At 41.2% G+C, this 16,685-nt stretch overlaps 1 protein-coding gene across 8 annotated transcripts in view; it reads left to right on the top strand.

Annotated features, from left to right (window-relative positions):
- Positions 1-1,045: 1,045 nt before the first annotated feature.
- The window catches only part of LOC128979196 (transducin-like enhancer protein 1), a 72,525-nt gene continuing 56,885 nt past the window's right edge, over positions 1,046-16,685 (top strand). For all 8 annotated transcript variants that reach the window (XM_054397364.1, XM_054397363.1, XM_054397358.1 and 5 more), the window contains exons 1-4: positions 1,046-1,069; positions 1,629-1,729; positions 3,315-3,378; positions 3,472-3,516. In XM_054397364.1, coding sequence (XP_054253339.1) covers positions 1,046-1,069; positions 1,629-1,729; positions 3,315-3,378; positions 3,472-3,516 — 234 coding nt within the window. The remainder of the gene's footprint in view (positions 1,070-1,628; positions 1,730-3,314; positions 3,379-3,471; positions 3,517-16,685) is intronic.

Here is a 16,685-nt window from a genome sequence, read left to right as displayed (position 1 = left end):
GATGCCTCCACGATGTACCGCGCTCGGGTGAGACGCGTTGCTCTCCCATGTGCGCCCATCCTAAGGAGGCTGCACTGGTGCCGTTGCACGAAGAAGCTTCCCGTCAGATTTAGGCCTGATACGGACGCTTTTATCGTTTTTTCTTTATCCTTCCTCTTATCCCCCATCCCCCGACGGAGCGGAAGGCCTGGCCGATCGGGTCAGCTGACATTTTGAGGGCTTTTGGTTTTCTTTTGTCCTAGGGACCTCTCTGCAAGTCACGGAGGCACCTCTGCTGCGTGTGTGGTGCCCCCTCTGCCCTCCTACGTTTCGTGCATGTGCTACTGGAGCTGCTCCGATCGGGGTCGGCGGTACAGAGCCTCTCCTCCGCCCCCTTCGTCCTCCTCCCGCCTTCCTCCCTTGTACATCGCTCCGCGTCTTGCCAATGACCTGGCCCCTCCGCCGACGCCCGGGAGCACCGCGGCACTCCCTGGAGACTTTATTTCGGCCCCTCAGCTTGCGACGGTCCTTCCGCTGACACCGCGTCCCACTTACCCCGGGTGGATATTACCCTCTTGGCGAGAGGCAGAAGTGGGGAGAGGAGTCGTCAATATCTAGGGTTTCCGGCTTTACGACTGCATCGGCAACTTGCGAGACCGAGAAGGGTTATTCGCTCGCGCGGCGGGGTGGCCACGGCTCTCCCCGCCCCATCGGGTATTGTTCCGGCGCGATCAGGGTCTCTGTGAGAGCCGCTCACAAACCGGAGCGCTGCCGAAGGCGGCACCGCGGAGCGCTGTTACCGTCCCGAGCGTGGCACGTCCGCCTCCCCTGGATACCCCACAGTCCTCCCCGTAACAACAGCAACAAAGGACGGCGCGGCCAAAGGATGTCCCCGCGGCGGGAACACTGAGCAGCGCCTCGCCCCCAGTGTTGCCTGCGGCGGAAGGAAGGCGGAGGACGGGTGTCGCCGCTCCTACCCGCTCGGCGCCCCGGTTGTGAAGCCAGGAGAGGGTGGGAGCTCGTCGCGAGAACCGCGCTGCGAGGAAGCCCCACCGCGGCCAGAGCCATGTTTCCCCAGAGCCGGCACCCCGTAAGTATTGCCTGGACCGGCGCTCCGTGGTGGCAGGGGTACAGGGTTGGTGGGGAGCGCGGCAGGGGCTGGGCGGGCGCCCTCCGAAGTTCCCTCAGGTTGGAGTGGTGCATCGCGCCTCTCTGCGCCCCCTTCCCCTTCCGTTTCATGGGTAACTTACTTGCCTTGGGAATGACGGCGAAGGTTGGCTGCCGGGCCGGGAAACATCGCCCTCCCCGCCGATCGTGGCGTCCCGGCCGTGCCCCCGCGGCGGGGGTCGGCGGGGAGGAGCCGGCACGCCCCGCTTTCGTGTAGACGCCGGCGGCAGAAGCGGGTAGGTAGGGACCGGAGCGGCTCCTGGAGCGCGGTTAGCCTCGCCCCCTCGCAGATGAGGGACGGGAAGGTGGGTAAGAAGTGCGCAGAGTCCCGCGGCGGTGTCGGGCAGGGTGCGCTGGGGTCTCCGTTCTTGCCTGCCTCCCTTGCTTCCCCCCATGCCTAGCCCGGCTGCGGCTGCCCCCGCGCGCGGCGGCCGCGCTGTGTCTGAACGTGCCTCTCTCTTCCGTGCCGGCCGCCGCCTCAGACCCCGCATCAGGCTGCGGGACAGCCTTTCAAATTCACCATCCCGGAGTCGCTGGACCGCATCAAGGAGGAGTTCCAGTTCCTCCAGGCCCAGTACCACAGGTGAGCGCCTCGGGGCTGGGGGTCGTTGCCCCGTCCTCTGCCGGGCGCGGGGGACTGCACTGAACGGCCGCGACCGGGCGGTGGCGTGCGGTGTCGCGGCTGAGCCCGGCCGCAGGGCCGGCCCTCCCCGCATCGTCGCTCTTTGCTGACCGTGTCGTTGAGGGGCGGTGGCGGGGGGCCCTGGTTCCCAACAGTGGCGGGGTGTGCCCAGAGGACAGGGCGCTCACGACTGGGCTGCCCTGCGCCGATCCGTGCTGCCGACGGGCTGTCCGGGCAGTTGGGAGAGGATGGTGCTGTCGAAGCTGCAGCGATTCGACGCTTGTGTGGAGTTTTAAATTCCCAAGGTGTTAGGGATCCGTACGTAGAATAATTTTTTGAAAAGTATTTCGAAAGAAGAACTGCGCTAATTCTGTGGCACAGAGCGTTAACGAGACCTATTCTCGTGCTTACTCTGTGTGTAGCGTTAACGCAAAGATTAGTAAAATGCCGGCGTGCGGTGCTTAAAGAACCATGAGCACACGAGTACAAAAGTATACAAAGTTGATGTGATTACTGAAGCTGTGGCATGCCTTTCTGATTGCTGAGATACTCTTTAGACGCTCTTGTGTTTGTGCTTGCTGCAGAAGTCCCTACGGAGATTTAGGGTATAGATTCTAATGTACACAAGGCAATTGCCAATCAAGGGCATTAATCATCCTTAACTTGGTACTTACATGCGTTTGCAAGGTCTGGATAGGAACAAAAATTTTACATATTTTCCTATTAGAAATTGCTTGATTTTGATTAGGCTTCCTTTTTCTCACCTATGATACTGCAGTCATAGTCTTAAAACGGTTGACTCGTTTGAGACGTTTATTACTGTAGAAATGCAGTTTAAACTAAAAACTTTCAATAATGAAGCTGTAAGAGGTAAAAAAAAAAAAACAAAAAAACAAAAAACTAGTGGTTTACATACTAATTGTTTCCAAGAATGTTTACCTATGTCTAAAAGCAGTTTGCCAGGTAATACAGGGAATGTTGAGGTTTTGCCTTTAGTGAAAGTAGTCGAACTTAAACCATGGTTACTGATGAGAGATATGCAAGTGCCAAATGCAACTTTTAATTTATAAAAACAAATATAGTAAACAAGCTTGCTTGTAAATAATAGTCATAAGGTTACCGATGTTTTTCAAGCTGTGGGCAAGATAGCATTAGCTAGAGCATACTTACAGTTAAGAATTACAGGCCTACTGTAGTTGTAATAGTAAACTTGAGTGGTGTTACTTGGCAATAATGTCATATACAAATAAATACTTCTGTTTTATTAATAATAAGAACTATGAAGAAACTCTTGCTTAAAAGTTGTAGCACTTCATAGGAGCTCTTTGTCAAAGCATGAAGGCTGGATATGTTTGGGTCTCATACAGCACTTATGAAATATCTTGTAAAGTTCCTGTTTAGCCTTTGTATTTAAAATATGAATTAAGCCTTATTTTCATACTAGTCTGAAGATTTTTAATTAGCTGTTTTTCTCAAAATGCAAATAAAGTGTGTAAATGTCAAAACGTTTGACATAAGTTATATTAAAGTGTGATCTATTTTATAGCCTTAAATTGGAATGTGAGAAACTGGCAAGCGAAAAGACAGAAATGCAGAGGCACTATGTGATGGTAAGTATAACTGGGTTTTCTATTCATCAGTGAATATCTCCTGGTACAAAGTAAGTCAGCATGAGAGAATAATGTATGCTTCTTTATTTGCAGTATTATGAAATGTCGTATGGATTAAACATTGAAATGCACAAGCAGGTAAAGTATTTTGTTTTCTAAACTACAAAATCTGAAGTCCATCTAGTGCATTTAAAAGTAGCTGTTCTATTTCTGTTTGGGTGATTGTATTGTGTATTTGCATCAGTAGGCTGATTTGTAACTGTGATGACTAAACATTTGCCTGTGTGCTGTCACATGAGGTACAATTTAGGTTTAGTGACAAGGCTTTCTTGTTATTGGTCCTGAATGATGTTAGCAAACATAGGAAAGGTCTTGTGTTGGTGGTTTCAAAAATATAATTCAGTGCTTTATGCGTTTTTGTTTTATTAGTGGTAGAGCATTTGATGTTTAGAACTGGTTTTATGTGTGTGTAGCACATGTAGTGATAGTTCCTCGAGTCTTTGCCATTTAAAGGTATGAAAAGATTAGTGACTTGGAAAGCTCTAGTTACGACTATGAATTTGCAAATTTCCATAAAATTCACACTTACTACTGCTATAATGCTGAATAAAAATAGTATTGAACTGGAACAAGACACTAAGGACCTCAGAAGAAAAGCTAAATGATTGCTCAGCCCAGAGGACCCTCTATTGAGTAGTCATTGTCTGCCAAATAATGCATTAATGCTAGGATGTAAGTATTCTGTAGATAGCTGACATTCACTTTCATCAAGATGCTGGTACAATAAGTCTTTCAGAAATTGATGGCCTTTTGAAAAAAATTATCATTAGATGAAGTTGCACAGTTGGACACATTTCAAAGTGCAACAGTACAATTCTTTCTTCATGCACATGTGCTATTTAATCTGAAACTCTTGTTTCATTAAGTTAAAGAGCATGGCTGACTGACTAGGGCATAGCAAGGAAATCGATTAGTTCAGGCTTTGGGTCTTCAGTATATTCAAAGACTTTGATTAAACAAGTGAATTACAGAGTTGAATTTTCCTTTTGTAACTCTGAACTCTTCGATTATTTTTGTTTTGTTTTCTAAAAACTATATTTGATAAGGTTATATTATAATAATTCAAAGATAACGTCCTGTCTGCAAAGCTGGGTAGGTATTCTCTGTTCTTTTGGTTTTTAGAGGTACTCTTACTTGGTTACAAAGTGTTGGTAAAAATAAGAAAAGTTGTTGTTCTTGTTTGTTTTTTTTTGTTTGTTTGTTTTTTTCTAATTAAAAAAGTAATACTCCAAACAGGTAGACAGAAAAAACTAAAGTAGTGTTTAACTTGGTTCTGTCCTGTAGCTGTATTAGTCTTCTGTTCTAGAAGAATGTTAGTTTTTCCAGTGAGGTGACTTTTACAGGCTTTGTTATTTAGAGATTTCTTTCTTTGATTTTTGTTGGGGATTTTTTGTTTGTTTTCCTAAAAGTTTTTGTAGAATGCTAGGTGTTGGAAGGAACCTCTGGAGATCATCTATTTCAAGCCCCTTGCTGAAGCCTAGATGAGGTTGCAAGGGAATGCATCCAGGTAGGTTTTGAAAGTCTCTAGAGGAGCGTTCACAACCTCTCTGGGCAGCCTATCCAGTGCTCCATCATCCTCAAAGTGAAGAATTTCTCCTTAAGTTCTCACTTGGTGCAAAATGAATGTGTGACTTGTTAAATATACTAGGAATCAACTTTATGTAAAATCAGTTAAGTCCACAAGAGTAAAGAGTGTCAGAGCTGAGGTTATGCTTTGACCTTACCATCTGTGTATTGAAAAGCTTAGTATTCTTTATGTATGGCAACTATAATTTCATACCCAGTAGGCAGGTATTTTAAAATTTAAAACAGCATTTTATCTGTGCTGGTTCTAGCCAGAGAGAGTAGAACATGCTCTCTCTATGCTGTCAAGGAAAGAATAAGCTTTTGAAGACAAATACATTTCTTTGAATAGGAGTCTCTCATACTATGCTTTTTAAGTTATTCTAATTTCTAATAAAAGTATCACCGTCATGTAAAGACTCATGTAGATGCCTTCAATGAGGATGCATAATGGTGTTAAGTTCGCTATGTAGATGGTCTTTGGTTACAGGAAACAAAATGTACCAATGACATTCTTCTGAATTTTCACTGCTGATAAGTTCACTGGAAGCTTTTGGTAGATGGTAACCATAATTCTTACTAAAACTGGTGATGTTTAGCCCCAAGGGTGTAGCCAGGCTCATCTTCATGCTTTTTGCTGGCTGATCACCAGTATGGCCTAATCGCTTGTTACATTGTCGAGAGGGCCTTTGGCGCTCTCATTACATTTGACAGGAATTCTCTCTAGGGGGAAACTGGGCATTAGCTGAACTCCTGATAGGCTGAAATTATTCCTGCTTTGTGGCTTATAACCAATTGCTAGCAAGGCATCATCAGAGGACAGGAAAAATTGTCATTTCTGCCAATGTCTTTGTTACTGAAAAATGTGGTGATGGGGAAACTTTCCACTGTAATGTTTTTAAGGCCTGCCTCTTATGTGGATGCTGGACTCACTCAGTGTGAAGCTCTTCAGACTGAGTGCTTGGTCTGCTGATGGGAAAAAAAATGTGCTGAAACAGTGTTCCTTTTTGCAGTGTGGTAGGATCTCTTCAATAAAATAAAGTGGTTGCATTTTGCCTGCACATGAAAGGCTTGAATTCTTATGGTTGCATCAACAGTTCCCTCTTCATTTAATTTGATCTATTATAATTTGACTAAAACAGAGTTAGTCAGGACTTGAATGTTGTTATTATAAACAAGGTGGAGTTTCCGTACATAAACAGGTGTAGTACAGAGCTTTCCACTTAAATATGTCATATACAAGTCCAGAAAGAGCTATGGGAAAGCTTCTTTCATACCTTCACAACTTGACCTTTGGTTCTTTGTAGTGTTTAATTGCATGACTGTGTGCTTAAATCGAGTTGCTGCTTTTTTCCAGCAGTGGTCAGGGAACAATCTGTTTTGGCATATTTGTGGCTGGCTTGTGGGTTGAGCTCTTTCTGTTTGTTGTTTCTACATAGGGTTTTTTAGTATTTTAAAAAAGACTTTAAGTGGTTAGTTCTATGGAGGATGTTGTGTGTGAATTCTTATACTGTTTTCAGAGAAATTATTTTAAAGTAAGTAGTTCCTAGAATTTGCATACCTGAAACAGAAACAAGTACCTCAGGATTCATTTAGGGTGCATGCCTTTCATTCAGATATTGTTTTCATATCTGTCGAAACAGAATAAAAATATTTTGTGTGGTCTTATGTTTTTCCAGTGTGTTATACTGTCCAAGTCACATTTTCTCCACTGTGACATCTGTGGATGCATCAACTACTACTGCCAAGATGTAGAATTGATTGGGTGTTAAAAGCTGAGGGCAGCACCTCTTTATTTCCACCAGCTCTGTCCTCTTGTGTCATAAGTGAGAAGATAAGGCTTTCTGTGCATTTAATGCCTAGATTGTTTAGATGCAAGATTAGCTTTTTTTTCAGTGGCAGGCAGCCAAAGAAAGAAAAATTCAACACTGCTGAACCAGTTATAGCAGACTATATGAACTACTAATATTAAGGAATTGTATTTAACTAATACACAATATGGCAAACAGACATTAATTAAAATATTAATAACTTTTTATTAATATGGAAAATTGCCAAAAACTCGTTAAATAGGTTTGTTGTATAGTTGGAATATATATTTACAATGGGAATGTACTGTCTTTAGGCAAATGCAACGATAATTCTATGCAAACTGGGAGGAAATAACATGGAAAGAGAGGAACCCTGGGAGCGAAAATGGTGCTCAATCACAGTGGGGCAGGGGTGAAGACTTGATAAGAAACTTTAAGAAGAGGCAATGAATTAATTACAGTTGATTCCACCTAAGTGGGGAGTGCTGCTGCTGTGTATTAGCTGATGAGGTTTTGGGGCTCTCTTGTATGCCAGGCATGGCAGATTGCTGGCAAGAAGGGTGCCACGTGGTCCCAGAGCTGATTTGGCTTCAGTGGACAGTGGGTGGTTTGCGACATGTTCTTCATGACGGGTACTTGTGTTGTTCTGGGTAAACTGAGGCACGGCAATTTTCTGGTTGCAAGGGGAAGCAGACTTGGCTCTGACTCCTCTGACTCCTAAGCTTGTGGCTTCTCTGGCTTGCAGTGTAGGCTCATGGCTTTTATCCGAGGCTCTGGACCGGGCACTCGAAGCAGGGCAGGGCAACTCGAGGCAACTTCAAGAAAGATAGGTCCAAGCAGGTTCAAGCAAGGCTTGATCAAGGTTTAAGAGCAAGGGAAAGGCAACTAGAAATCGGCCTGTATATATATCTTGCCTGAGATCTATTTGGGCCAATAGGGCAACTGAAGCCAGCGCATAGTTACCCAATGGAAAGGGTTCTGCCAGGCTGTAGCCATAAAAGGCAGAAACAAAGGCCTGGTCTGGGAGCAGTGGCCAGTACACCTGCTCTTACCCCAGAAACAAACTTGTTTACCAGATGTGCGTGGTCCTGTCCCCTTCGTTCTTTTTCCCGCGTTGCCCTGACTTTCTGCAGGAAGGAGAGGGGACAGGGGGACCATATCTAGATACATCAGGGTCTTTCCGGGTTTTGTGCTGGGCCTGTTTCGCCCTACCATGACGGCTACAGATCTCGTTGGATGGGAGCACAGCGTAAAGGCCACCCCTATCCAGTTTTCTGTCATTGGCAAACTTGCTGAGGGTACAATCAATCCCCTCATCCAGGTTGTTAATAAGAAAAGTGTACAAACTTCCAAACTGCTTGTGCAAGAGTTAGATATCTCTTTTAGCTTGGACTGCTTTGTGAAATAATTTCTAATACTCTGGCAAAGGACAGAATTTTTGCTGATACCTTGTTGAAATGTTAGTTTTCAGAAGTGGGTTAAATAGAAAGGAATTAAGTAGTTTGGGTAGCTCTTTGTAACACCTGAGTAGGATGTCTGTGCTGTTGAAAGAGATTTAAAGATGAATTTTTTTTTCTCCTTTTCCTACTTGCATTTTAATTATTGGAATGAAAACTTAATCCTTAAGGATTTGTGGTGTGCAGCGAGTGTTACAAGAACATTCTGCAGCTGGCACTGCCACATAGAACATGCAAACCCTGCTTTTATTTAAAAAATAAAATGTTAAATTTCATATGGATGTGATACTTTCGTGACTCAAAATTATACTTATTTGACAAATACTTGGTTTCTAAATTAGTACTGTTGTATCACTGGTGCAGCCATTTCAACCACAACTAGAGTGTCCAGCTTGAGCAGTCTTTAGATTTCAGCTTTCTTGACTTTTAGACCTCATTGAAGCTTGAGGCCAGCATTACTGTGACGGAATTAGCTGACAGTCTTAGAGCACTATGCAAAATACGTCTCCATGCAGCTTTTAGATAACTGTATTTTAGATGCCATCTATTATGTCATATCCATATACAACTTAATGTGGAAGTATATCACAGTGTAAACACTCTACATATGTCAAATATTGCCTGATAAACTAACATTTTAGACGTCGTCTATGAGATTTCAGGTTCTCCACAGAACTGTAGAGGAAGCAAGAAAATGCATTCTTACCAGCTGCATTGTTGAACTTAACCTTCCGTTGCTGGAACATAGGCAGACGAATCTCTGATGTGCCTTATGGATTGGTTAAAGTGAGCAAAAAAAGCATCTTGCTATTTTGTGATGTGGGAAGAAGGAAAATGCTTTGTGCAATGCTCTTCTATCACAACAGATTTCAGAGACAAAGCTTAACGCTCTTCCTTGTTGTGCTGGTTGTTACATCAAACCAAGCTGAGTATTTGAATTGCCTTTCCTCTTACCCTGCTCTGAGAGCATAGGGGTAAAATTGCATGGTGTCTTCTGTGCAAAATGGATGATAGGGTCATACATGTTTGATAGCAGGCTGGCATATAATAAAAGCCTTTAAGAACAAATTTGGGTTAACTGGTGCTTATCAGATGACTGCACAGTAATGTTATTTAGAAAATTATAACAGCTTTGAGTGGAACTAATGAGTTTATTTTTCCACTTGAGGTAAGATTTAGGGATATCTGATGGCAATTATGTCAGACATTACTATTTTAGTCTTTTGCATCACACTTAGACTGTGAGTGTAGCTCAGCAATAGTGGTTGTTCGCATAGTTCTTTTTAGAAGGGAGAAAAACAACAGCTGACAGGGAAAATTCCTGGTTTCAGAACATAATTGTCAAAACAGCTAGTTTAACAGTCCGCCCTTATGCTTCTTATAGGCAATGGCTCTTGAAGTACTTGAAAGCTGGTCTCTTGTTCAGCCTGAACTTTCAGCCTGTGCTTTTGCAAGTGTGAAATTTCCATCTGAAATATTTTGTGCAAGTAATCTTGTGTGACATCTCTGGGCAACATTTTCCAGTATTTGATCTATCTTCATTGTGATTAATTTTCTTCCTTCACTAACTAAAACTTTGCATTTCTGCACTGGTTGCTGTTGCCTGCCTTCTGTTCTTCTGCTGTGCCCCCTCTAAGAAGAATGTGGCTTAATACTCTCTGTCAGTAGTGGGTTCTCCTGTCCCATTTTTCTTCCTCTTCTTGAAACTAAATAAATGCAACTTCTTCCTGCTACCATAACACTGATTCTCTAATCATCTTACTGGCATCACTTAGTGACTTGCTGCAGTTTGGCAATATCTTCCTTTTTGCCTAGTAAGGGGAACAGAAAGGAGAACAATGTATTTGAATCAGCCAGCTGATTACAGTAGTGCTGTTATCCCAATATGAGATGTAGCCTTCTTCCAGCACAAGGGTGTGGGTCTGATGCCTATTGAACTTATCCCCCAGGCACCTGTGCCCTCCTGCAGAACTGCTTTCTAACCCTGGTTGTGGTGGGATGAGGAGGAGGTTGTCCCAGGTGCAGGACAAAAACTACCCTTTGTTTGCTTTGAACCTGGTTTCCACTGTGTTCATGTGATGATCCATGACTTTCAAAATAGCTAAGTGGTTAATTCCTAGCTGCTTTTTCAGTGCACTCAATTTTCTATGTCTGTTGTAACCCATTTGTGTTGCCTCCTTGTTAGGCAGTCAACATACATAGTTGTGTGGCTTTTTTTTTATCATCTGCCTTGCTTTTCCCTTAACCTTGATCATTTTAACATGGCTTATGAAATGAGTGGACTAGAATCACATGCAATTCCTCAGGTGCAGATGAACCAGAGATTTATATTATTACATCTGTTTTCTGGATATTTCCCCCTTCTGCCTTCTCTTCCTTCAACCACTAGGATTGGCTGAGTTGCTCTCACCTTTTCTGCATGTTCTTTGCTGTGTACAAATTAACATAGGTGATGAAATTACAGATTAAAGTTCTTTGAGGGGTGTTAGTTAAACTTCTGTTCAGGGCTGCTTGTCTGGAAATACTTTGCACTTCTTAGGTGATCTGAAGAGCTAGCCAGCCTTTTTAGCTATGTGATAGCAAATCAGAAGTTCATTTGCCTTTGCATGTAGTGTTTTTTTGTTTGGTCTCTCTCTGTTATCAGTATGGATGTTATTTTCTCTTTTTTTTTTTTCCCTGTTCAGTCTTTCTTTATTCCTCTTGAAGCTTTTTGATGTTTGTGTAAACAGTTAGTCAAAGCAACTTACTTGTAAGCTGACCAGTCAGTGTATTGACGAAAACAGACACAATACAAAGCTGCATTAGGAGGCAAGCTGTTGGGATTTGCAGTAAATACATTACAGAACACAAGTGAATTGCCGATACTGCTTGTTTAGCAGTTTGCAAGGGCAATGGTAGTATGGATTTTTGAATTAGAAGGGAAGGACTGTTCTTTCTCTGTACTGGAACGTGCAGTTGATGGCTCAGGATAAAATTGATTTAGAGTGCAAAAAGCTGCCACCTCTCTGTGCCATTTTAAAGGCTTCTATGGATTAGCAAGCAAAACCAAAAAGATAGCTCTCAGTTTTGGAGGAGTAAGAATGGGTATACTTGTTCAGCTTCATCTGAATTCGATAGTAAGTCTCTGAGGAAACCTCCTTTTGTTAGTTCAAGAAAATGAAAAGATGTCTGAAACGGGGTCATTTTTATGATCTGCCTGTTTATGGAATTTGTAAGTCTTCTAAAGCTCCCAGAATTGCTGTGCTCTCTGCTTGGTGCTATGATGATTCCAACTTTTTTAGATGTAGAAGTTTGAATTAAATCCCAGAGCTGGGGAGAGAATGAAAACCTTGTGATTTCTTCGGAAAAATAACTAATAGAAAAACATTTTTTGTAGTGTTGCCAGAACAATTTGCATTTACAACAAAATTTTTAAGAAGCAGTTCTTTGTGTATGAGTTAGGGTGTAGTAATTCTGAGTTTTTGCAACTGGTTATAAGGTTTCCAGGCTTTATAGACAACTAACTGTCTGTGATGTCAAATAGTGGACATAAATTGCCAGCTAAGAAAATACAAAATCAAACAAGACCAATAAAAAACTCATAGCTTGTTTCTTTAAATCAAAGTAGGAACTGTAGAATGGCTGCACTGAAAAGCACCTAGTGCCTCCCGTGTCATAGCAGGACTTGCTATTTCCAGTGTCATTGCTGATAGGGTGCTTGTCCTAACTGTTAGCAAAGTCTCAACAGTGGTGGTGACTGGCAAGTTCTCTAGGTAGCAAAAAGTGTTTGTTCTTACTGTTGAAGTACTTCATCTGTTACAGCTTCAGTCTTTCCCATTGGAGCTTTGACTCTTTTTTTTTTTTTTTCACCTTAGGTAGTGTTCTGTTTTTCTAGAACCATTTTGCATGCTTCTACAGTCTAGTGTTAATTCTCTGAATGCCTCCTAACTGAAGTACAGTGCTCAAAGTGCATCACTCCAGGGGAGGAAATGCCTATGCTGAACAGCATAGAGTGTTTACTTGGTGCATGGCTTACTCTGGTGGCAGCCTTTTTTTTTGCAACACCATGCTATTGACTTGTGTTCAGCTTCTGATCCCTGTGACTGAGAGATTCCTTCCTGGCCCATTGTTTCCTTTTCCTTTATGTTCCTGTATAGGCATGCTATGGGTCTTTATCCTTTTTTATCCCTGGACTTTTTCCTTTGTAGTCTATTTTTCTATTCAGTCCAAAGTGAGTTCTGAAGCTATTCTGCAGTATATTCTTTCTCAGCTTGAAGCTCTCTACAAATTAAGAATTAGGACAAAGGAAGAGATCTTTGTTTGTTAGTGGGATAGACTTAAAAACACTGGATCCATCATGTATGAGGAACTTAGTAATTTGGAGAAGAGAAGGATTTATTCATATATGGTTTAATTGTCAGTTTTATACTTGCTCCTGAGAAGTTTTAGCTGTGCTGTTTGTGTTGCTCTTAACACTGCTACAAGTGTCAAATTCTTAGTGAAGATGTTAACATTGTCTGCCCCTCAGCCATAGTTACTTTACTCTTTTGGACACTGAATAATTCAGATGACGTTTGCTGCTGTAAAATACTTAAGAGTTGTGATTTATATTTTTGTTTCACCTAAAAATGTATGGATAAGAGGCTTTTTAGTATTCTAAACTTCAGGAATAGTAATGAGGCTGGAGTCTCTTTGCTCCTTCATAGGCTGTTTTCCATCTATTAGGCGCTGTCCTTTTATAGTTTCCTATCCACTTGACATTTGCAGGGTGTACACTAGCCCATCAGTCTTCACTAATGGGCTTTCTTTATTTCATGAGGACTAGTCAGTTTGAAGATGTTTTACTTGGTTTGCTTTGATCTGTTGCTTTTCTGTTTAAACTACAGTGTTGACCTTAATGTAACTAGTAATATATGTGGTTGTTAATGATTCTTGTATAGTTAAGACAAGTGGAAAAAAGTATAGCCTTCCTGGTTTTCTAAGTGTGCTGTGACCATATCAAGGGAACTCTGAGGGGATTGAACTTTTTGTTGTTGTTGTTCTTCTCTAAATACTCTAATCTGTAGAGCCGTAGCTTTAAGTGTTGTTTACTAGTGGTACAGTTAAAAAATACATGCTTGTGCTGTGCATGTTCATACTACCTCACCTGACCTAGTTTCTACTTTCCATATGTTTTGCTCTTTATATGAAGTCAATTAAAAATCGAGGATTTAGGTTGTTGGCACAATTACTTCCCTTTTTCTCTGTCCCTTCTTCCATTCTGAGATGTATTAACATGTCCCTAATATTGTTTCATAAAGGAAATGGCATCTTTTCTTAATGCTGTTTTATCTCCCTCTAGTAACCTGTTCTATGAACTTGATCTTACCAGTTGGCATTTGCTTTCTCAAAGTCTTATTTGCTTTTTCAGTCTTCCTTGTCCCAATGATAAGCTCTGCAATGATTATTAATCTCCAGTTAGTTTCTCCAAACAGTTTCAATCATTTTTCTCTATTAGAATGTAATCTAGATAGTATTGTTACTAGTTTTTCTATTCTGTGAGGAAGAGAATACATATTAAAAAAAAAAAATGGAGGGAAAGAAGTTACTGACACGTTCCCAGAGTGTTGCTGAAAAATTTCCAAACTTTTTCCCCTGTAATAAAAATCTCCATTATTTTCACCTTTCTTTCATAATCTTTGGTGGTGGAGCATTGTTCTAGTTGCTAACAAACATTTAGTCCTTTTAATGTGTTATTCATTAGTGAGTCACCTGATGGCACTTGAAGCTTTAAATTGTTTTTCTGACTTCACAGTGTTTTGAAACTGATCTTTGAATATACTGAGTACTGTAAGATGGTAAACTTATTTAGGATGCAAAACTGCATATGACTTACTTGTTAAGTTTAATTTGGTAATTATTTCTAAAGTACTAAGAAATGCAGCATGTGATACTCCCCACCCCCCAATATTTCAAGCCCTCTGAAGAGTCTCCTTTTTTTTAATGTCAGATGACATGCTTACTCTTCAAGTCCAGTCCAGATTCTACAGCTCTTATAGTTTTACTTGAATATTGATTACGACTGAATACTGACTTGCATGCTGTAAATGTGTGTTCTGGGTTGGAGGAACTTTATGCTCTAGTTTTTCAAAGTTGCATGGTTTTAGGCACTTCTCCAGCTATGCAAGAGATCTTACTTTCTTCTGCTGTCTGAATAAAGTGAGTGAGTGTGGCAGGGCAGGGACATATGCAGAAATTTGGATGTGGCTTCTGGAAGTGAGAAAAAAACCTGGAAGCAGCATTAAAATGTCCTATACCAAATGAAAAGGCAATGAGGCTCTATTACAGAGATGTAGCAGTTACAGGTATATCACTTTTTTATCTCTTTTTCTCTTTTTTTTTTTTCTTCTCCTTGTTCTTGTGTAGTGTATATTGCTCACTTGTAATGTCCTTAAGGGTAATAATGCAAAGCATGCTGGATAATTTTGAATAATTTTGGATAATTTTGCTTCTTCTAGAGTACCGTAAGAGCATATGAGGGTGCAGTCCTGTGGAAGAGGGGAGTTCATCATATAGCTAACTGCTTCTCTCCAAAACCTCTGCTCTCATCTTGGTTCTTCTGGTACTCTGGGTTGTTGCATGATGGATATCTCCTATGAAGCCCATTTAACTTGATGTGGTGTGCTAGGCTGGTACTTTCCTTCCTATTTCAGTAATGTTTTCTGCTTGACTAGTTGTTTAAGATGGTTGGATGATTGGATGAAAGTCTGCCACTGGAACCAAAAGTGGTAAGACCTTGTCAGATTTGGAATCAGCCTCTGACTTGCTCAACATTGCATGGAATCTAAGTAAGTGGAAAAGGTGTGTGCTGGAAAACAACTTGAAAGTAAAATAAAGTTGTGCTCTCACTTCAGAGCTTTAATTACTTTGCTGTGTATTGAAGATTAGCTTAGACATGGAAAATAAGCTGTGAAACTAAAATTTGGATAAGCATACCTTTTGCAGTAGTGAGTGCTTAAGCAAGATTGGCTAAAGTTGGATTAAAGGAGAAATGTGGTAACTGTCCTGTTTAGCCAAGTTTAACAAGAGTGTTGACATAGGTGTTGTGAAAGGAACGCTTTACCATTGTGTGACAACAGCTTTTTTGTTGCCTGTTGGCTTGGATTCGGCAGCATTTACAGCTGCAAACAGTAATGGGCAGTTGTGTACAGTGGTTTATTGAGAGCTACACAGCAGCCTCTCTATTATTTTAGAAAACATTGAAATTAAACATCTGAAATATATTTAGCCACTTCACTTTACGGCTGAACGAAGTTCAAACCTGTACTAGATGTCTGGCAAGTGTAGTGGTTGATTTGTGCATCCTGTGTAGTTTGTTGAAATTAACATGGCCTCTCAGTAATTTAAACTGAATTCTAAGAGGATTCAGATAAGTATAGTTTAGGTATTGAATTAAAAAAGAAAAAAAAAAAACACCAACAAACAAAAAACCCCAACCAAACCCCCACCCCCCAAAAAAAAACTAAACAAAAAATTTGAAAAACAAACACATTGGAAGCTGTCTGGTATTCTGTGGCTTTATCATCTTGAGACTTTAGTCTATCAACATTTCTGTTGCTTCTTCCACTCTGACTTGCAGTATGGTGGTGTGTTGTGTTTTTTGGTATTTGTGTGGGGTTTTGTTTGTGTTTGTGGGTTGTTGGTTTTTTTTTTTTTTCATAGTTAAGGATTTTTCATGCCAGTCTTCTGGGTTTTTAATGTAATCTTATAATGGCTGACCTTGCAATTAAAATGAGTAGTACAAATGTGAGGCAGAGGAAAAGCTGTATTTGTTAATAAGTTATGTTAAACTGACTATTTACACTCAAAATACAGAGTTTGTTACAGCTGCTGAAATGAATGCTACCTATTGCCGCTTGTCAGATTGAATTTCAGGCAGCTGTTGAGAATAAACCTTCCCATGCCTTCCTATTGGTAATTGCAGTGTTAATAATTTAAAACAGTTTGAAGGCCAACTTCCAGAGTCTGTTGCAGCATGGCTAATACAGCGGTAAAGGGGAGATGAATGTGGCTACTTGTGCGAGTCTATTACTCAGGAGGCCTGTAAATTTGATTGGCTGCTGCAGTTCTAGCAGAATCATTTGATTTGAGAGCAATAGAAAGATAAGATATCCAATTACCCAAATGATTTGCAGGGTTAGGCAACGTTGTCATGGAGATGTGAGTTGGAACAAATTAAATTTTAAGCAATAAGATAATCTTAAAGCACGTTTGGGAACAAGACAATTTGGTGGTGGCACTTATCTGAATTGAATCTTTGGTTGACACACCGTTTGACATTGATATACTATGGGGGGCTAAATTTTTGAATGGCATATTGGCTTTACTTTTTATTGTTTTGCAGCCATTGCTGAAACAGAGTGTAGTGTATTAGTTTTAAATAAAAGAGCATTAATAG

The sequence above is a fragment of the Indicator indicator genome, chromosome Z (genome assembly GCF_027791375.1).
Source record: "Indicator indicator isolate 239-I01 chromosome Z, UM_Iind_1.1, whole genome shotgun sequence".
NCBI classification, from domain to species: Eukaryota; Metazoa; Chordata; class Aves; order Piciformes; family Indicatoridae; genus Indicator; species Indicator indicator.
Note: the sequence above shows the minus strand (reverse complement) of the source record. Positions and strands in the feature narration are given on the sequence as shown.